General features: G+C 44.6%; 1 protein-coding gene across 2 annotated transcripts in view; it reads left to right on the top strand.

Annotated features, from left to right (window-relative positions):
* The window catches only part of ACVRL1 (activin A receptor like type 1), a 127,265-nt gene that overhangs the window by 62,278 nt on the left and 42,203 nt on the right, over window positions 1–22,784 (top strand). Inside the window, exons 5-8 of one of the 2 annotated variants that reach the window (XM_075336900.1) lie at window positions 1,712–1,805; window positions 8,017–8,163; window positions 11,103–11,378; window positions 15,561–15,758. In XM_075336900.1, coding sequence (XP_075193015.1) covers window positions 1,712–1,805; window positions 8,017–8,163; window positions 11,103–11,378; window positions 15,561–15,758 — 715 coding nt within the window. The remainder of the gene's footprint in view (window positions 1–1,711; window positions 1,806–8,016; window positions 8,164–11,102; window positions 11,379–15,560; window positions 15,759–22,784) is intronic. The other variant, XM_075336901.1, reaches the window with a different exon arrangement.

Consider the following 22,784-nt stretch of genomic DNA (forward strand, 5'->3'; position numbering starts at 1 on the left):
GTGCTGAGGGAAAGACGTATAGTAGAGCACGAGAAAGCTGGATGCTAAGCGAAAAAGCCTCTTTCCCTCAACACAAAACGTTCCCATCCCATGCATTTATCTTTGTCCCCCTTGTATATAGCTCTCCAAATACTATAATGGCCCTCACATAGTCTTTCATATAGTATAATGAGTCCCACATAAACCCTTCATATATTATAATGCACCCCCATAGTCCAACATGTAGTATAATGCACCCCACATACCATTTTATGCAGCCCCATAGTCCTCTATGCTTTATAATGCAGCCCCATAGGCCTCCATATTATGTTATGCAGCCCCATACCATTTAATGCAGCACATAGGTCTCCATATTATATTATGCAGCAGCCATACCATTTAATGCAGCTCCATAGGCCTCCATATTACATTATGCAGCCCCATAGCATTTAATGCAGCCCCATAGTCCTCCATGTTTTATAATGCAGCCCCATGGCCCTACATATATTATGCAGCCCCCATACCATATAATGCACCCCCATAGTCATCCATGTATATAATGCACCCCCAAAGTCCATTTATATGGTATCTTTCATATTGTATTATGCAGCTCCATACTGTTTAATGTACCCCCATAGGCCTCTGGCCACCGTGTAATCACTGATTTCAAAAAATAAAATAAAAAAATAAAATAAACCTGCCTAAACAGCCTAAACACCCGAGCTGCCCACTAATGGTATGTACAGCCTGTGCCTGATAGTGCCAGTACTGCACTGGCTTTACCTTATATACCAAAATCCTGATGTTTGGTTCCCTTTAATTACGGAGAGCACATGGATTGCAAACAAATGCCATACGTGTGCTGCCCATGATTTTCATGGACCCATTCACCGACTGTATGGGTAATTTTGCTCTTTGACTTTGATCAAAACTGGAAATGTTGCCATGATTATTTTGTGATTTTTTTTTTTGGCATCCATACAAAAAACATGGACAAGTGAACAGCCCCATAGATTATAATAGCCACGAGTTCGATCAGTAAAAATCACAAATAGAACATGTACGTAAATCACGGATGTCTGAATGAGGCTTTAGTTTTAGGATTTAGTTGAAGCTCACCAGTTGAATATAAAGTCTATTATATGTCTATATTACTTGTTTATTTTACTAATATAATATATTGTTCATTTAAGATTTATAAATGACAAATGGGATTAAACCACTAATACATTTATGAAGAGAGTGAAAGTGAGCTTACTGGGAAGTAGTGTTCACTGTTGCATATACTGTATATCCCCAGCACAGAGGTGACAGAGCAACACCTGAAACTATCTTCAAGAGAAAACAGACCTGTCTAGGGAATATGTAGAATAAAAGATACATTTTAATGTCATAGATGCAAATCCACTACAATTCCAAGTTGTTCAGACATTGAGAAATAAACATAGCAGACCAACGCGTTTCAACGGTATGCCTAGGTCGTGGTATACCTAAGGCATAGCTAAGGTATGTCACTGAAATGCGTAGGTCTGCTATGTTTTTTTTTCTGAACTGGAGACCCTTCTTGGAATTGTATTGGATTTAAATGTATGAAATAAGGATGTACATTTTATTCTACAGATTCCCTAGCCAAGTTTTCACTTATTAGCTCATACCATGTATCTAAATGGGTTTCTTGATTCCCATTAATTCAGTATGCACTGTATAACCAGATATACCTTCATTTTGGCAGGATCTCTTAGACTGTACTACTGGTAGTGGCTCAGGACTACCATTCCTGGTACAAAGAACTGTGGCTCGTCAAGTTACCCTTGTGGAATGTGTAGGTAAGAGTCAACAATTACTTCTACTTTAAGGGCTCACTCACACTAGCGTATAATGCGGCTCAGAAAAAAAGGTATTGCACTTGGACCAATATTTTTCAATGAGGCACAGCAGATCTGTCTATTATTTCCCAGCTGTATTTAATGTTGGGAAAAAAATCACAGCATGATACGAGTGGAGACGTAAGGGCTAGGACACACGGCAAGTAAAACGGACTGAGTGGAATGCAATAAAAAAAATCGCATTCCACTCGGACACATGTTACTCTATGGGGCCGTTCCCATCTGCGATTATTTTGTCAGCCCTAATTGGACTGCGGGTGTAATCCGATCCATATTCACTCACACCCATACAAGTCTATAGGTGTGAGTAAAACATTGCACTGCACTCAGATGACACCGGAGTGCAGTGCGATATTCGAATCAGCTGGCAATGGAGGACATAGGGAGATTATCCCTCCCTCTCCTCTGCAGCTATGATCTGATTGCAAAAACTCACCAAAAGCTCATCATGGGAACATAGCTTTAGGGAATTTGAGTCTGCAATCATCTTATCACTTGTACTTTAGTTTATACACAAATACTCCAGTATATGTGTATATTGTAAAAATGATGGTCTCCTATGAAGCACAGCCCCAGGCTGAGTTTCAATGGGGTTCCATGATTTTAGGCACATGGGTCTTCAGCAGCTCATTCGGCATTATGGGGTGGCAAATGGGTACATAGAAAGATATGCCCTCAATTGGTAGTGAGATTTAGTAGAATAACAGTTACGGGTGAAGTTCAGCTCAACCTGCAGCTGTTGAAGGCTTGTTTTGGATGTAATATGCCGCCATTACCAGCCTGCGAACCCACTCTATTTTTGCTGTACATGTACGCTGCATGTTGGGAAGGGGGTTAAAACATGTCATAGCAAAAGAAGACAAAAAAGACAGGTGAGAACTTGAGAAAAACAGTCACACACGTACTTGGGGAAGGTCCGTCATAAGGGAAGACACTTAACAAACAGGGGTTTCACCACAACAAACAAGGGGTACACTGGGGACACTATAACAGTGGTGGGCCCTGGTGCTAGGGAAGGGTATGATTGGACACCTCCTGCACTCACTTGCAGCTGCATCCTGCACTCCTAGCCAGTCCCTATACAGGTTCTGCACCTGTCACCCAGCAGGATACCTAAAGCCCTGAGAGATCCTGTAAAAACCCTGGCTAGTGAGCTGGCAGGTAAGGATCACTAGTCCCTGCTGCAGTAATACTATATGAAGGAAAGGTACCAAAGATAGGGGAAACAACAAAAGGATAAAGTGATAAAGTCCAGCTTCACAGCTGCAGTCAGACAACAGGAGTGCAGCCTACACCACTTCACAGCAACAAGGGCTCCAGCAGCTCCTTCCACCTCAAGGCCTAGCTACAGAATGGATTCAGAATAACTGGTGCCCTATACTGAGAGATGTGACCATATATAGGTCAAGGGAGTGATCATCAACCAGAAACAGCTGAGTCCAGAAGTCAGAAGCTGCTGGAAAGCAAAACTGACATTAACCCCTTCAGCACCAAAGGAAAGGGAATACATTTACAGTGAAGAGTCTCAGATGGCAAAGAGAGACTCTGGCCCATATCCATATTGTGACAAACACATTCAACACTGCAAGCAAATAAAATATCAAAAACTTACCAAACATTCATTGAGGGATCTTGGTCTTACCCTATGAGCCTGTTGAATTTAGGTAAGGAGAACCACAGCTCTCCCTGACATGGCAAATTATATTCAGACATGCAAAGCCAACCTAGGGCCTCATTCACATGTCAGTTTTTTTCAAGCACGAGAAAAACTGTCCACATTTATATCAGTTATTTTTGGCCAGAATTTTTCCATCTTCTCCATTGTGTGAGTCTGCCAAAATTGGACTGCACTCATATGTCATCCGAGTGCAGTAGGATGAGTCCAATTAATCCATAGACTTGAATGGATGAGTGCGATTTGCGCAGCATGCTGTGTTTTTTTCTTAGGCCAGAGTCACACTTGCGAGTGCCTCGCGTGTAACTCGCGCGAGTCTCTCATTGAATCACCCAGCATGGACTCACACTCTCAGGACAGGAGAATCTCAGCTGCATAGACATACATGCAACCGACCCGCTCCTGTCAGGAGAGTGCAAGTCCATGCCGGATGATTCAATGAGAGACTCGCGCGAGTTACACGCGAGGCACTCGCAAGTGTGACTCTGGCCTTATATCGAATCAGCATGAGAAAAAAATCTTGATCAGCACAGCCACATTGAATAACATTGGTCCAAGTGATATCTGATAAAAAAAAACATTGTGTGAACGAGTACATAATCTTATTAACCCACTTCTACCTAGGGATGGCTGTTCCAGTTAAGTAAAGATGACCATCTTGATTCCGCTTGCAATTCAGTCTCATTTTTTATCCAGTATGTTCCTAATGCTGTGCTAATGAATGTGTATATTCATCTGCTTGAATGGCTAGGACATACAAATACTGAGCTGTAGTCACACTCAGTTGCTCTACAGCTCATGATAATCACAATGACTAATTAAGTGATTGCTTAAAGAGAATCAGCAGAATTTCATACCTCAAACTATTTATATGTAGCTCTTTCAAAGTCCAGAAATAACTTTACATGGTCAGGTCATTCCTCATTGACCGAGAAATCAGCATTTGTTTGAATTGATATTCAAATAAGGGCTTAAGAGCACTTTCTTGATCAGAAGCCTATGTCACTCCAACTCTATTTCCTATCCTGCACCACCTCCTACTGCTTGACTGATGATTCCTTTGTTTAAAGTTGCACAGTATAAGGCTATGTCCACACGTTGCTTTTTACCTGCTTTTCACCTGCTTTTTTGCTGCTTTTTCAACTGCAGCGTTTAATGCCAAAATGGTTCTGTTCTGCTTTTCAAGCAAAGTCTATGGGAATTTGGGTTTCTTGTCCGCACTATGCAGTTCAAACTGCAGCCTTTTTGTTGCAGAACTTTGGTCAAAAACTCAGCTTTGCAGTGCAAAACCCAAATGGCAAAAATGGGTTTTGCACTGCAAAGCTGAGTTTTTGACCAAAGTTCTGCAACAAAAAGGCTGCAGTTTGAACTGCATAGTGCGGACAAGAAACCCAAATTCCCATAGACTTTGCTTGAAAAGCAGAACAGAACCATTTTGGCATTAAACGCTGCAGTTGAAAAAGCAGCAAAAAAGCAGGTAAAAAGCAGGTAAAAAGCAACGTGCGGACATAGCCTGAAGGTTGCCAGTCAAGCAGGAGGAGGCAGCGCTGAGCGAGGACTAGAGCTGGAGTGACAGAGGCTTCAAATCTAACATAGCAGTTCAGCCTCAATTATATATCAATTCAAACACTGATTTTTCAGTAATGGAGGAAAAATGGCTTTGTCCAAGGAATTGCTGGATTTGTCTTTGAAAGACCTAAGTGCACATAGAATTTTTTTTTTTTTTTGTGGGGATGTGAAATCAGGCTGATCTATTCCCTTTAAGGGAACAGTTAAAAGGCCACAGTGACTTTATAGGATGTTGCATAAGTATTCATTATGGTGACTAAGGGTACCGTCTCACTAAACAACGTACCAGCGATTCCGACTACGATATGACCTGGTTAGGATCGCTGGTGCGTTGTTACATGGTCGCTGGTCAGCTGTCAATAGGACAGATCTCACCAGCGACCAGTGACCAGCCACCAGCAACTCGTGGAAACGATGCTGCGCTTGGTAACCAAGGTAAATATCGGGTAACTAAGCAAAATGTTTTGCTTGGTTACCCAATATTTACCCTGGTTACCAGCGCACACCGCTTAGCGCTGGCTCCCTGCACTCGTAGCCAGGGTACACATCAGGTTACTAAGCAAAGTGCTTCGCTTAATTACCCGATGTGTACTCTGGCTACGTGTGCAGGGAGCCAGCACTGGCAGCCTGAGAGCGGCGTACGCTAGTAACCAAGGTAAATATCGGGTAACCAAGCAAATCGCTTCGCTTAGTTACCCGATGTGTACTCTGGCTACGTGTGCAGGGAGCCAGCACTGGCAGCCTGAGAGCGGCGTACCCTAGTAACCAAGGTAAATATCGGGTAACCAAGCAAAGCGCTTCGCTTGGTTACCCGAAGTGTACCTTGGTTACCAGCGTCCGCAGCTTCCAGACGCCGGCTCCCTGCTCCCTGCACATTCAGATCGTTGCTCTCTCGCTGTCAAACACAGCGATGTGTGCTTCACAGCGGGAGAGCAGCGAGCAAAAAATGAACTAGCACTGTGTGTAACGATCAGCGATTTCACAGCAGGGGCCAGGTCGCTGCTTAGTGTCACACACAGCGAGATCGCTGATGAGGTCACTGGTACGTCACAAAACCTGTGACTCAGCAGCGATCTCACTATGTGAGAAGTACTCCTAAGGCTACTTTCACACATCAGTTTTTTGGCATCAGGCACAATCCGGCGTGTGCCTGATGTAACGGATCCGGCGCAGAATATGCAAAAACGGATGCGCCGGATCCTTTTTTTTTTTTAGATCCAGCGCATTCATTTTTGCATCTGTTTCATCTGTTTTTTTTCCAGATCCGTTTTTTACAATAAATTGGAGCATGCTCGGTTTAAAAAAACGGATCCGGCGGCCACATCCGGTTTTTGCCGCATTACGCTGGATCCGGCGTCCATAGGCTTCCACTGTAAATTACGCCGCCGCGGCGCAATGCGTTTTTTTGTCAGAGACAAAAAACGTTACAAGAGACGTTCCATCCGGCCGCCGCATTAGCCAATTACGCCGGATATGGCAAAAGCCGGATGCAACGCAATGCCATCCAGCACAATCCGGCGCTAATACAAATGGGGATAAAACGGATCTGATGCCGGATCGGTTTTATCCGTTTTTTCCGGATTGTGCCTGATGGAAAAAAACTGTTGTGTGAAAGTAGCCTAAATGATCCATAATGTTACCCATCCTGGGGGACTCAATTTAAAAAAGGGCAGAATCTAAAAGAGCTATGAAGTTTAATAAAAATGTGACATTTTAACAATGAGTTGTAAAGTAATATATTTGGTGTGTGCACATATAAAGGGACAGTAAAAAAATTGAACTACAAAAATGGCCTAAAATCAAAGGCAAAACCACATTCTGTATGTTATACAGATTTTAGCCTTAACGTTAGGTGCAATTGATGCTGGATCCACAATATATGAGGCATGCTGTTGTGATGTCTGTCCGAGACCATAGACACAAAACGGCTATCTCAGACAAACTAGGCACCAGCTGCTCTGTTGGGCAGAAAACCGAAAAACTCTGACACAATTTAAACCCTATACAGGGATCTGGATTTACAACTGGATCCAGGAGATTGGTGCCTATGGATGGGCTGCAGTCCAGAGACAGGAATAGGCGCCAAGCAGGGTCAAAGCCGGGAGGTCACGAAGAGGGCAAAATCAGGATCTGTAGAGTAGTTGGGTCAACACTGAGATGACACCAAGGTCCCAAATTGACAGGCACGAGAATCATTAGAAAAACAGACCAAGATCAAACAGAAAAAACACAAATACAGACCTGGGGAACTACAAAACCTAACCAGGGAAGCACAAGCTATATCTGGCAGTTTCCAGCAGAAAGCTGATCACTTGAATACGGTGTGGTGCTTTATGATAGACTGAAGCTAGAAGCTGATTACTTCAGTTGGACAGTACACACATCCACTGTCAGTCTGTGAAGTACTGCAGGTCCCAGCCACACTAACCTCATTGGATAGGTGGAGCTTGCACTCTCCAGAGTTTCTGCCACTGACTTCTCATCTATCACCAGCACCACCTACAGAGTGAATACAGCAGTGCCTGATGACAGTAGCAGATGTTGCAGGAGCAGGCTCTGGTGGAGAGGTGACCGCTGTAAAATTAATAATCTAGAATCAAATCATACCCTGAAATCTGCTTCACTTGGAGTGTGTGAATTCGGTTTTGTATTTTTTTTGCAAATGTGGCCAAAAATGTTACCATTTGTATTCCAATGGTCGAGGTGACAAATCCAAAATCAAGATCAAATGAACACTATAGATTGTAAAATGCCACCAAATCTATAGAGATTATTTTCCACAACATGTGAATGAGGCTCTGAAAACCCCTGTTTATATGTAATTTACAATTTGTTGTTATCTACACGATAGAACTGAAGCCAATACTTGTAAATATAACCTGATTGCTTTTGTTTTTCATTATTTAGGTAAAGGGCGATATGGAGAAGTATGGAGAGGCTTGTGGCAGGGGGAAAATGTGGCTGTCAAAATATTTTCTTCTCGGGATGAACAGTCATGGTTTAGAGAAACAGAAATTTACAACACAGTTTTGTTACGTCATGAAAATATTTTGGGTAAGGTATAGTTATATTTGTTGTTAAAAAGACTGCAATATATTCTACTCCATTATATAATCCTGCAACATTTTCGATAATCCATTTTGGTTAGCGTCTCATTAATTATACACATGCACTGATAATGGATGGATGAAATTACTTTGAGGGCTGCCATTCCATAGTATAAAACCACACTCTTAAATCTAGACTGTAGTCTAGACTTACCAAATGATTGCACCACAGGGAGTCTGAACTCTTCCAACATTCTGTACATTAGGACAGAAGAGTTTCTGCACATTCCTGGACTTAGAACATGATATTATGTATTAAATGGTGAACTTGGTACAGGGTACCCCAAAGCCTAATTCCTCTCACAAAGAAATACCCTATATTAGCAAACCACATGTTATATGCTTATTACATGTTTTTCTACTTACCTGCATTCAATTCCATTATTTCTTCCAACTTGTTTTGCTCTCAGTAAGGATAGGGGCAGACGGCCGTAGACTCTCCTATTTGTTAAAATCAGTTTGATCCGAGTGTCAGAATAGTGTGATCCAAATCTTTTGGATGAGGGAATCGTAGCATATTGTAAGGAGAAGATGGAGAACAAAATTTCTCTACTTTCTCCATTTTGTGAGTCCTTGGAAATCGGACTTCACTCAGAGTGCAGTCAGATGATTTCCACAGACTCATTGACTCTTCTTCTATCTCTGCCACCAAATCTCCTGTGAAACAAGATGTCATGAAAAGGTGGAGACAGAATCAGTGAGTGACTCCAACTCCTCTCCAAAGCTTCTAGCACCACCCTCAAATGAATCGTTATTAGGGGCGGTGATAGTTGTGTGAGTGACATTAGCACTGTCCCCTGATCACAATACATTTGAAGACAGTAGTAGAAGCTGTGGGGCGGTGCTGATTTCACGCACTGCTTTGATTTCCGCCTCCTGTTGACATATTCTTTCAGTTAGAAGACGTGGCGGAGGAGACAGAAGATAGAAGTTGCACTCACCTCTCCCTCAGCTTCAATCACAGCCATGGAACCAGGATATCTTCAGAGATGAGCACTACAAGATACTGTATTAAAGAGTCCTGCACAGGCGCACTTTGATCTGCCCTGTCGAGGGCATATCAAAGTACTGTAATGCGTAGGCGCCAGGAAAGGATAAAGACCACCCGCTTATGTGCACTACAATACTGTGTTCTGCCCTAAGCAGGTGTGACACCACACGGAGCTCAAGATAGGAGCTTCAGTCCGTACCTTGTATACCCGTCGCTGGGCTAATGGTTTGTAGAAGTCGTGGGCTGACCCAGTTCCGTGGCCCCGTGGTGCACAGTAAAGGGAGGCTAGCAAAGATTGTTCCTGGAGAGGTAGTCACTAGTTACGGTGGTGACTGGGGTTCCGGCCTCCTCCGCTGTGGATCCTTCCTCTGACCTATCCTCCTCCAGGAGTGGAACGGATGATGTTGACCACACCACCTGTGGTGTGCGGCCAGGGATAAGGCCGCCGCTGCAGGGTACCTTACCGAGGGAGATGTTGGGGTGCAGCCGGGATGATATCGCCCCCCCCCACAGGCGGAGCGGCCCCCGGGAGGGAGAACGGGGAACTGGGAATCGCCGGATCACAAGGCGACGACAAACCGAGTCAGAGTCACTGGGTTGTGGGTTTCAGATTTTGTTTACTCACAGTTCTTTCTTTACTGCAATGACTCTGGTTGTTCCCAGGCAGGGCAGAGGTTGAAGTATGGTAGAGCAGCCTGTGGGCTTTCTCCTTTTTGTGCGCTCGTGTGGTGGTCCTCTCCTGGTCTCTGGAGCTCTTGGGACACACTACTCTGCCACCTGAAGCTGCGCTGGTTCCAAGGGGGCAACAACATCCTCCCCTCTGTAACCCTCTTCTCCTCCATGCCACATGACTACCAGTCCCAGGCTCTCCACTTCTTCCCGGCTAGCCACCTCTCCCATTCCAAGTCTCTGCCGGCTAATGGACCTGGAGCCTCCTAACTGGCATCTCTCTCAGCTTTGGGGTCCTCAGCCATCCACTCGCCCGGTCCCAGGTAAGGAATGGGTGTATAACCAATCTGGACCTGGTGGCTCCTCTGCTCTGCCTCCCTGAGAGAGCTGTCAGGGAGCTGGTCACTGCGTCCACTCTCTCTCTGGTCTCCAAGTGTTCTTAAGTAAACTGAAACTAAACTGTCTGTTTTGTAACTCCCTCTGGCACATGCCCCCACCTAAGGAATGTTCCCTCTGTCTGTGTGTGTGTGAGGCTGTGTGAGCAGAAACGAAACTTACCAGGCTTTAACCCCTTCCTGCTCAGGGTGGACGGACATTATAAAATACATAAAAATACATAAAATACAATACCCTGTAGCACCCAGTCTCAGAGGCGCTACACAGGGCAGATCAAAGTGCACTTGCGCAGGACCGCAATGCCAGCCTGTGTGGATGATGTAGGACATGTCATCCACATGAGGCTGGGTAGAAGGAGGACGGTGAATGCCACAGAGAGGAGGCCCGGGAGTGGAGAGCAGCGTCACCCATCGGACTGGCTCGCCTCCTAGTTGAGTATAATAAAAGTGTTTTTTTTTTCATTTATACAGAGCAGCCTGGGCTCTTTTGTACGGTATTCTAGAATACCATATAAAAGAGCTCACTGGTGGTGGCTGCAGCTTATAGGGGCCAAATCTGGTGACAGGTGTTTCCTTTAAAGTTAATTTCAAACATTGTTAAATGGATAGATATTTAGAAAGGACATTTTTGGGTAATGGACCAACCCTTAAAAGATGTTGAGTTTTTGAAATTTATCATACGAATTATCCATTCCTTATACAAAGCATTCTACACCTATCTGTATAGTAAGTTTATCAATAAATCTGCTAAACATAGTAGCTTCAGATAAGAAAATATTATGAGCCATGGATTTCTAAAGCTGGATAACATGTTTAGCATCTCCTTTTTAGGTTTTATTGCATCTGACATGACTTCTCGGAACTCCAGCACTCAACTGTGGCTTATTACTCATTATCACGACAATGGATCTTTATACGACTATCTCCAGAGGACAACGGTTGATCCAGAAGGTTGCTTGCAGCTTGCCGTATCTATTATTTTTGGATTGGTGCACCTTCATGTGGAAATATTTGGCACCCAGGGGAAACCAGCCATTGCACATAGAGACCTGAAGAGCAGAAACATCCTTGTGAAATCCAATAAACAATGTTGTATTGCAGATCTAGGTATGGGTTAGCAGTAAAAAGAGCCCATAACCCTACTGTGATTATTGACCCCTTAATATCAATATAGAATTTGAACCAAATGGATTATCCAAATATTTTGTATATTTTCTTTATGTTTTATGTGTTGTTATTCAGTAAAACTAACAAGTAAAGTGTGTCTGGGACCAAACATATCATGACCTTATCTTCCGATATGTCATCAGTATAGAATTTGTGGGAGTTGAATACCTTGCAACTGACATCTGCAAACAAGAAATGTATGGGGTAGAATTCAGCAGCCCCTTACATTGTTTAGTGAGCTGGAACTGCACTTTATCTCCTGTTCACTTGTATTGTTTAATCCCAGACAATCTCTTTAAAGCACCACTATAGCGTTTTTTTTTATTGCACCGCTGGTGCTTTTAAGCTAAGTCTCCTGCCCTCTGCCTTATTCTCATTTGCCACCCTCCTCTTCTGTTTCCAATGAATCTCCGATCGGTCTCCTGTGATTTGTAACTAGTCGGCAGCTCCAGTGTTTCATGGTCACAACTCAGTACAAGTCTATAAGAGTGATTTTTTTTGGCTCTCATAGAGTACCATTGACCACTTGTGACGTAACTTATGAGTTCTGACCAGCCAGAAGTTACGAGCACAAGATGACTCTACAGCAGGGGTGGGGAACCTCCGGCCCGCGGGCCGTATACGGCCCGTGACGACATTTTATGCGGCCCCCGGGCACATTCCCGGGGACCATTGTGCTTTGGTGGCAGCCGCTGCCGGCCCTTTAAATCCCACTGCCTGATGCCCTGTGGGTAGATGCTAGAATGTACGGGCTCTCTCCAGATCCTGACTTCCAGGACCTGACTGCAGCCCATACATTCTAGGCTTATCCCCGGCCTGTGTGCTCTGGTGGGCGGGTAAGCAGCACGCTGCGATAAAGTCACACAGAAGAGCTGCAGCAGGTTTACCAGCCTCCCGAAACTGTGCTGTGTGTGTGACTCTCCCTCCCCCTCACTGCGAGTACTCAACCCATCGCTGCCCCCCCCCGCTCAGTGCTGTGTACCCCCTCGTACTGTGTGTACCCCCCAATGCTGTGTGTACCCCCTCGTGCTGTATGTACCCCCCAATGCTGTATGTACCCCCTCGTGCTGTATGTACCCCCTAGTGCAGTGTGTACCCCCTAGTGCAGTGTGTACCCCCTAGTACAGTGAGTACCCCCTAGTACAGTGAGTACCCCCTAATGCTGTGTGTACCCCTTAATGCTGTGTGTACCCCTTAATGCTGTGTGTACCCCTTAATGCTGTGTGTACCCCCTCGTGCTGTGTACCCCCTCGTGCTGTGTGTACCCCCTCGTGCTGTGTATACCCCCTCGTGCTGTGTGTACCCCCTCATGCTGTGTGTACCCCCTCATGCTGTGTACCTCCTAGTACAGTGTGTACCCCCCAGTGCTGTATGTACCCCCTAGTGCTGTGTGTACCCCCTCGTGCTGTATGTACCCCCCAATGCTGTGTGTACCCCCTAGTGCAGTGTGTACCCCCTAGTGCAGTGTGTACCCCCTAGTGCAGTGTGTACCCCCTAGTACAGTGAGTACCCCCTAGTACAGTGAGTACCCCCTAGTACAGTGAGTACCCCCTAATGCTGTGTGTACCCCCTAATGCTGTGTGTACCCCTTAATGCTGTGTGTACTCCCTCGTGCTGTGTACCCCTTAATGCTGTGTGTACTCCCTCGTGCTGTGTACCCCTTAATGCTGTGTGTACCCCCTCGTGCTGTGTACCCCCTCGTGCTGTGTACCCCCTCGTGCTGTGTGTACCCCCTCATGCTGTGTACCTCCTAGTACAGTGTGTACCCCCAGGTGCTGTGTGTACCCCCTAGTGCTGTGTGTACCCCCTAATGCTGTGTACACCACAGTGCTGTGTACCCCCTCAGCGCGGTGTAATCCCTCACTGCTGTCCGTGCCCCCCTAGTGCTGTCTGTACCCCCTGGGTGATGTCTATGCCCCCCCCACCAGTGCTGTCCGCACCACCTAATGCTGTCCATGCTGCCACCAGTGCTGTCCATGCCACGGTGAGTGCTGTCTGTGCCCCCCTTATGCTGTCCATGCTCCCCAGTGCTGTGTGCCACCCCTCAGTGCTCTTAACTCGCTACTGCTGTCTGTACCCTCCCACTGCTTTCTATGCTCCCCAGTCCGTGCTCTCCTGTTGATGTCTATGTTCCCCCAGACCTGTCTGTCTCCCTAGTGCTGCCACCCAGTGCAGTCCGTGCTGCCACCCAGTGCAGTCCGTGCTGGCACCCAGTGCAGTCCGTGTTGCCACCCAGTGCAGTCCGTGCTGCCACCCAGTGCAGTCCGTGCTGCCACCCAGTGCAGTGCGTGCTGCCACCCAGTGCTGTGTGTGTCCCCAGTCATGTCTGTGCCACCGCCAGGGCTGTCCATGCCCCCTACTGATGTATATGCCCCAGCCCCTCCTGTGATGTATATGCCCCAGCCCCTCCTGTGATGTATATGCCCCAGCCCCTCCTGTGATGTATATGCCCCAGCCCCTCCTGTGATGTATATGCCCCAGCCCCTCCTGTGATGTGTACTCCCAGTGTCTCCTGTAATTTATGCGCCCCGGCCCCTCCTGTGATGTGTATGCCCCCAGCATCTCCAGACAGAGACAAACCTGGAAAAGCAGCTGTGAGAAACAAGATGATCAATATCACCGAACATCACAATCGCACCAAAGAGAAGCAGCTCCGGCCACCACAATAGGGGTGAGTTAATTAATCGTTTGACCAAATATAGCAGGGTTATTTTTCAGGTTGATAATGTTGTGCGGCCCCCAAAGGTTAGTAGGAAATTCCAAATGGCCCCCGGCAGTAAAAAGGTTCCCCACCCCTGCTCTACAGGATCAGAGTGGCATTGGTAAAAGGTGAAGCTGCTGGTATGTGAGCATATGATGAGGTTAGATTAGAGGTTAGATGATGTGCTTAAATTTAAAGCACCACGCAGCGCTGAAAAAAAAAACCTGCTGAAGTGGTGCTTTAAGAATCATTCTGACTTTATAGAGTTTGCATCGGCCCATGTGGGTGAGCCATTAAACAAGCACTGATCAACTTGGCATGGATTGGTGCTTATTCATGGAAGGAAATCTGTCCATCTAACTACAAATACACTGTAATATGTCCCTGAAGATGACTGAGTGCTACCTGTTAAACTATCAGGAAAGTAAAATTGATTTTAAAATCTCCATGACTTACCTATCTAGAGTCCTGCTGTCACGAAGGACTATGTGAATAGCGTAAAACCAAGTCCCCTAAGCTGACCCTCAGACTAGGTGGGCCCTGTGCTATCACTATTCTCAGAGATACCTCTAATGGTGGGTATATCTGAGTCTCCTTCCTGGCCTTACTCCTGACCAGCCCTGATCTTATACCCCCTTCTCCTCTCCCAGGGGGGTGGGACAGGAGTGTGATTTAACCCACAGAAATAGACAAACAGGGCAAACCAAAACTCTGTCACACAGCACGCACACACAGAGGTATAAGACAATAAGAGATTAGGTGGAAAAGAAAAGCAGGGTGGAAACAAAAAGATAATGGGTATCTCCACAACAACACCAAGCACAAAGCAACTCTTTCCCCAGCATGTCTGAGACACCACAACTCACAGACCAGCACAGCATAAACTATAGTTGGCATAGGGAGAAGATTTCCTCCAGCCTAAAATTGAGAGGATCAGAAGTGATTAGCTTTCTTACAACATGTGATTAAAGAAGCCTAACAAGCAGGCTAGCAGAGGTTAACTCTTGCTAGCCTGTTTATGAATGAGCAGACAGCAGGTTGGCGCCCGGGTCTGCCTGAGTTGATCAGAAACACCAGAGAAACCATCAGACAGAGTGTCAGACTCTGCAATGTGAACAGAGCCTGACGCCGCCATGACAGTCAATGAGTTTTGTGGAAAACTCCGTGTGACACCTGCTTGCTCTGACAAATTTTTCTTCCCTCCAACATGACATGTTTATTGATGCACCATTTTCTAATTAATGATGTAGAGTTTTAACAACCAGCACAATGTACACTATGTCATACTCAGCTAGTCAGCTAATGGTTTGGTAATTGTGACGGATCTTTAACTAGCTGTATTTTTTGTTATATATGTTATATGTTATTATGTTATGATATCTAGTATGATAGCAATCAAATGAAAGTATACTCTTTATCAGGTCTTGCAGTGGTGCACTCTCAAAATAGTGAGTACCTAGATATTGGAAACAATCCGAGAGTTGGCACCAAACGATACATGGCGCCAGAAGTCTTGGATGAAACAATACGCACAAATTCGTTTGAATCTTACAAACAGACTGATGTTTGGGCATATGGATTGGTATTGTGGGAAATTTGCAGGAGAACAATTATAAATGGTGAGTTTTTAATTTATATTTATTTTCTAAGGCTCATTGATATTAGTCTATAGTCCTGGCCAAATGATTTTTAGGCTGGCATAAATTTTGGTTTCTACAAAGCTTTCTGCTTCAGTTTTTATGGTGGCAATTTGCAATAACTGTAGTTTGGTATTAAGAGTGATCAGATGAATTATAAAAATAAAGAGAGTAGAACTCATTAATTTCACAGTACTAGAATAATTAATGCATTAATGTCACAGCGTGGGGCTATTACAGTCATATGAAAACGTTTGGGCACCCCTATTAATGCTAACCTTTTTTCTTTATAACAATTTGGGTTTTTGCAACAGCTATTTCAGTTTCATATATCTAATAACTGATGGACTGAGTAATATTTCTGGATTGAAATGAGGTTTATTGTACTAACAGAAAATATGCAATCCGCATTTAAACAAAATTTGACCGGTGCAAAAGTATGGGCACCCTTATCAATTTCTTGATTTGAACACTCCTAACTACTTTTTACTGACTTACTAAAGCACTAAATTGGTTTTGTAACCTCATTGAGCTTTGAACTTCATAGGCAGGTGTATCCAATCATGAGAAAAGGTATTTAAGGTGGCCACTTTCAAGTTGTTCTCCTATTTGAATCTCCTATGAAGAGTGGCATCATGGGCTCCTCAAAACAACTCTCAAATGATCTGAAAACAAAGATTATTCAACATAGTTGTTCAGGGGAAGGATACAAAAAGTTGTCTCAGAGATTTAAACTGTCAGTTTCCACTGTGAGGAACATAGTAAGGAAATGGAAGAACACAGGTACAGTTCTTGTTAAGATGTGGGAAGGAGAGGGAGAGGGAGTGATCCAGCACAATTCCTCCTTGGTTTAAAACATTTAGGATCTTTATTGAAACTTCTTTAAAAACATGGTGAAGACCGAAAATAAACTTGCATAATAAAGGCGCAATTCATGAGGGCTTTACGCGTTTCGGACTGAAAATAAAACCAACTAGTCCTTAGTCATAAGGACTAGTTGGTTTTATTTTCAGTCCGAAACGCGTAAAGCCCTCATGAATTGCGCCTTTATTATGCAAGTTTATTTTCGGTCTTCACCATGTTTTTAAAGAAGTTTCAATAAAGATCCTAAATGTTTTAAACCAAGGAGGAATTGTGCTGGATCACTCCCTCTCCCTCTCCTTCCCACATCTCTGCTACCGGTCAGGATAGACCGTGGGATCCTGGCACCCGCAAGGCTGAGCAGTCCGGGCAGCAGGTGAGCTGAAGACTTTTTTCGTTCATTCATTATTATTTGACAGTTCTTGTTAAGCCCAGAAGTGGAAGGCCAAGAAAAATATCAGAAAGGCAGAGAAGAAGAATGGTGAGAACAGTCAAGGACAATCCACAGACCACCTCCAAAGACCTGCAGCTTCATCTTGCTGCAGATGGTGTCAATGTGCATCGGTCAACAATACAGTGCACGTTGCACAAGGAGAAGCTGTATGGGAGAGTGATGCGAAAGAAGCCGTTTCTGCAAGCACGCCACAAACAGAGTCGCCTGAGGTATGCAAAAGCACATTTGGACAAGCCAGTTACATTTTGGAAGAAGCTCCTGTGGACTGATGAAACAAAGATTGAGTTGTTTGGTCATACAAAAAGGTGTTATGCATGGAGGCAAAAAACACGGCATTCCAAAAAAAGCACTTGCTACCCACAGTAAAATTTGGTGGAGGTTCCATCATGCTTTGGGGCTGTGTGGCCAATGCCGGCACAGGGAATCTTGTTAAAGTTGAGGGTTGCATGGATTCAACTCAGTATCAGCAGATTCTTGACAATAATGTGCAAGAATCAGTGACGAAGTTGAAGTTACGCAGGGGATGGATATTTCAGCAAGACAATCATCCAAGACACCGCTCCAAATCTACTCAGGCATTCATGCAGAGGAACAATTACAATGTACTGGAATGGCCATCCCAGTCTCCAGACCTGAATATCATTGAAAATCTGTGGGATGATTTGAAGCATCCTGTCCATACTCGGCGACCATCAAACTTAACTGAACTGGAATTGTTTTGTAAACCGGAATGGTCAAATATACCTTCATCCAGGATCCAGGAACTCATTAAAAGCTACAGGAAGCGACTAGAGGCTGTTATTTTTGCAAAAGGAGGATCTACAAAATATTAATGTCACTTTTATGTTGAGGTGCCCATACTTTTGCATCAGTCAAATTTTGTTTAAACGCGGATTGCACATTTTCTGTTAGTACAATAAACCTCATTTCAATGCTGAAATATTACTGAGTCCATCAGTTATTAGATATATGAAACTGAAATAGCTGTTGCAAAACCCCAAATTGTTATAAAGAACAAAGGTTAACTTTAATAGGGGTGCCCAAACTTTTTCATATAACTGTATATAAAATCATAAAGCTAAAAGAAAATGCACACAGTGATGGCACAGTATAGAAAATAAACACTCTTATTCCCATAATGGACAGATTGGACAAAATGCGACTTTCAATTTCTGCACTCCTGATAGTTATGCATCTTTCTCGGCAGATGATAACTGTATAACACAGCCATCATCTGCTTCTTACAACAGCTGTTGTTGTTAGAAGCATTAAAAGTCACTGTCAATCTCTAACAGCAGCATTTACAGAGAGAAAACCAGTGATGGATTCATGGTAACATTTAGAGTAGCAAGGAACAAACTTATTATAGTTTAGATTATATATATGATAAAAGGTGCAATGGTTAAAAAGTTAAAAAAAGATGAAATATAAAAAAATACATTAAAGTCAAAATAGTGTAAAACAATTTTGATTAGTTCAGGGAATGATTATTTGCAGGGAGACGAACCTCTTAATGCAATAATGTGACAGACATACACTACAGTTCAAACGTTTGGGGTCACCCAGACAATTTATCTTTTCCATGAAAAATCATACTTTTATTTATCAAATGAGTTGCATAATGAATAGAAAATATAGTCCAGACATTGACTAGGTTAGAAATAATGATTTTTACTTGAATTGATAAATTTCTCCTTCAAACTTTGCTTTTGTCAAACAATGCTCCCTTTGCAGCAATTCCAGCTTTGCAGACCTTTGGCATTCTAGCTGTTAATTTACAGAGGTAATCTGGAGATATTTCACCCCATGCTTCCAGAAGCCTCTCCCACAAGTTGGATTGGCTTGATGGACACTTTTTGCGTACCATACGGTCAAGCTGCTCCCACAACAGCTCAATAGGGTTGAGATCTGGTGATTGGGCTGGCCATTCCATTACAGATAGAATACCAGCTGCCTGCTTCTTCCCTAAATAGTTCATGCATAATTTGGAGGTGTGCTGTGGGTCATTGTCCTGTTGTAGGATGAAATTGGCTCCAATCAAACGCTGTTCACAGGGTATGGCATGGCGTTGCAAAATGGAGCGATAGCTTTACTTATTCAAAATCCTTTTTACATTGTAGAAATCTCCCACTTTACCAGCACCAAAGCAACCCCAGAATATCACATTACCTCCACTATGCTTGACAGATGGCGTCAGGCACTCTTCCAGCATCTTGTCAGTTGTTCTGTGTCTCACAAATATTCTTCTGTGCGATCCAAACACCTCAAACTTCGATTCGTCTGTCCATAACACTTTTTTCCAATCTTCCTCTGTCCAATGTCTGTGTTCTTTTGCCCATATTAAAGAAGTGGTTCACCCATATTTATTATTTGCTAGATCAATATTATGTTGAAAACAATGTTTCTCTCAAATATCTTTTGTTAGCAATACTGCCTTTGAGAGGCGCTATTGCGGACCACTGTTCCCCATTGCATGACCCCGGGCTCCTTAACCTCAGGGTTCTGGTGATGTCACGTCACGTATCGGATCATGTGACATCACCGCAGCCGGTCGCAGACTTACTGAGTCACTGGGCTGTGGGCGGTGTTTCACCGCTCAGCATAGCTCAGTGTGACAGGTCATCAGCTCCCTGCTCCCTCACAGCAAAGCACTGCAAGCAGGAGACATACTGGACTGTGACGAGCGGTGAAACACCGCCCACAGCCCAGTGACTCAGGAAGACTGCGGCTGGCCGCGGTGACGTCGCGTGATCCGGAACTTGACGTGACATCACTGGATTCCCAAGGTCACGGAGCCCGGGGTCAAGCGATTGGGAACAGTGGTCCGCAATAGCTCCTCTTACAGGCACTATTGCCAACATAAGTTATTTGAGAGAAACATTGTTTCTCAACATAATATCGATCTAGCAAATAATAAATATGAGTGAACCACTCTTTTAATCTTTTCATTTTATTAGCCAGTCTCAGATATGGCTTTTTTTTGTTACTCTACCCTGAAGGCCAGCATCCCGGAGTCACCTCTTCACTGTAGACGTTGATAATGGCGTTTTGCAGGCACTATTTAATGAAGCTGTCAGTTGAGGACCTGTGAGGCATCGATTTCTCAAACTAGAGACTCTAATATACTTGTCTTGTTGATCAGTTATGCAGCGGGGCCTCCCACTTCTCTTTCTACTCTGGTTAGAGTCTGTTTGTGCTCTCCCCTGAAGGGAGTAGTACACACCGTTGTAGGAAATCTTCAGTTTCTTGGCAATTTCATGCATGGAATATCCTTAATTTCTAAGACCAAGAATAGACTGTCAAGTTTCACATGAAAGTTCTCTTTTCTGGCCATTTTCAGAGTTTAATGCAACCAACAAATGTAATGCTCCAGATTCTCAGCTAGCTCAAAGGAAGGTCAGTTTTATAGCTTCTCTAAGCAGCAAAACTGTTTTCAGCTGTGCTAACATAGTTGCACAAGGGTTTTCAAGGGATTTCTAAACATCCATTAGCCTTCTAACACAGTTAGCAAACACAATGTACCATTATAAAACTGGAGTGGTGGTTGATGGAAATGGGCCTCTACACACCTATGTAGATATTGCATTAAAAATCAAACATTTGACGCTAGAATAGTCATTTACCACATTAACAATGTATAGAGTGTATTTCTGTTTAATTTAATGTTAGCTTCATTGAAAAAAATGTGCTTTCCTTTCAAAAATAAGGAAATGTCTAAACGACCCCAAACTTTTGAACTGTAGTGTATTTCTGAGCATACTTTCTCCATCTTGGACACACGAAACATGATATGATATGTCCATAATTTAGATTGTATTACATTTCTTTTATTTCCTAAACTCAAAAATCCTGGTGCTTGTACCCACATAAGAGATTATATCCCCTGATCACGGATATATCTGTGAATGGTGTGGAGATCAGATTACGTTTGACATGGAAATACAGTATTGCATTTCTGTTGCCATATGATGTCCCTGGTAAGGACTGGAGATGTCTAGCCTACTTCAGTGGCAATTAACTCCCCTTGTATATCTTAGCACCTCTATGCTAATGGGGAAGATGCAGAGAACCTTAAGGCCTCTGCCACACTCACGTGAATTTCACGCACGTGCCGAGAGACACGTATTTTCCCTGCGTGTTGCGTGCAGGTAAGTACGTGTCTCTGGTACGTGCGTGACACGTGTGTTCTACGTGTGCTATCCGCGATAGCACACGTAGAATCAGTAATTATTATACTCACCTGGTCCTCCCTGCTGTCCGCGCTGCTGTCCGTGGTGCTGATCCTCGGTCTCCAGCCCTCCCGTCTCCCCGCTGCTGCTGCTGCCAGGCAGTGAAGTGAATATTCTATGAGATTAATGAGCGGCGGTCGGCAGCAAGAGGCAGCAGCGGCAGAGACAGGAGGGCTGGAGAAGGTGAGTTAATGTTTTTTATTTTTTTCCCTGACATGTGTGTTTACTCCGGCGCGTGTCACACGGGGCCGCATCCACACTACACCCGTGTGGTACGGGTGCGGGCCGTGTAACACCCGTGCTGCCGGAGAAAACACTGACATGTCAGCGCTTTGAAAATCGCACACACGTACAAACGCACACGGACACACGTTCCGTGTGGTTTTACGTGTGTGTGCCTGCTACAATAGGGTAGCATTGGTTAAAGTGTCTCCGTGCCGCCGGTACGTGTAAAAAATGACAAACACGTGCCGGCAGCACGGATGTGTGGCACAGGCCTAAGGCTGTGTGCGCACATTGCCGAATTTCATGCTTTTAAGCTGCGTTCTGCACCGCAACGTAAAAGCATGCATCCTGCGTCCCCAGCACAATCTATGTAGATTGTGCAAATTCCATCCACATATTGGTTTTTAGAACGCAGCGTTTTGCATGCTGTCAAAACGCTGCGTTCTAAAAAGTAACATGTCAATTGTTTTGTGTGTTGTGGATGCTTTCTCCACTCTGTCTATGGGAGAGGCAGCATCCAGAACACACAAATTCTGTAGGAATTCTGCAGACACCAAACTTTCAGAACAGAGCTTTTCAGCTGCGTTCTGAATTGCACAAGCTGTGACTTTACGCTGCAGTGCAGAACGCACTTATATGCGCACATGGCCTTAAGGGGGCTTTACACGCTACGATATCATTGCCGATATCGCTAGCGTGCGTATCCGCCCCCATCGTTTGTGCAACACGGGAATATTGCTGCCCGTCGCGCACAAAATCGCGCACCCCCGTCACACGGACTTACCTGCCCTGCGACGTCGCTCTGGCCGGCGATCTGCCTCCTTTCTAAGGGGGCGGGTCATGCAGCGTCACAGCGACATCACACGGCAGGCGTCCAATAGAAGCGGAGGGGCGGAGATGAGCGGGACGTAACATCCTGCCCACCCCTTCCTTCCGCATAGCCAGTGGTAAGGAGATGTTCCTCGCTCCTGCAGTGTCACACACAGCGATGTGTGCTGCCGCAGGAACGAGGAACAACATCGCTAATGAGTGTTAAACGATTTTTGGTTTTAGGACGACCTCTCCGCGGCAAACGATTTTGGCCGCTTATGCGATCGTTTTAGGTCGCACAAAAGTGTCACACACTGCGATATCGTTAATGACGCCGGATGTGCGTCACTAACGGCGTGACCCCGAAGATAAAACATTAACGATATCGTAGCGTGTAATGCCCCCTTTAGTCTCAATGTACACTGGCTC

The sequence above is a fragment of the Anomaloglossus baeobatrachus genome, chromosome 2 (genome assembly GCF_048569485.1).
Source record: "Anomaloglossus baeobatrachus isolate aAnoBae1 chromosome 2, aAnoBae1.hap1, whole genome shotgun sequence".
NCBI lineage: Eukaryota > Metazoa > Chordata > Amphibia > Anura > Aromobatidae > Anomaloglossus > Anomaloglossus baeobatrachus.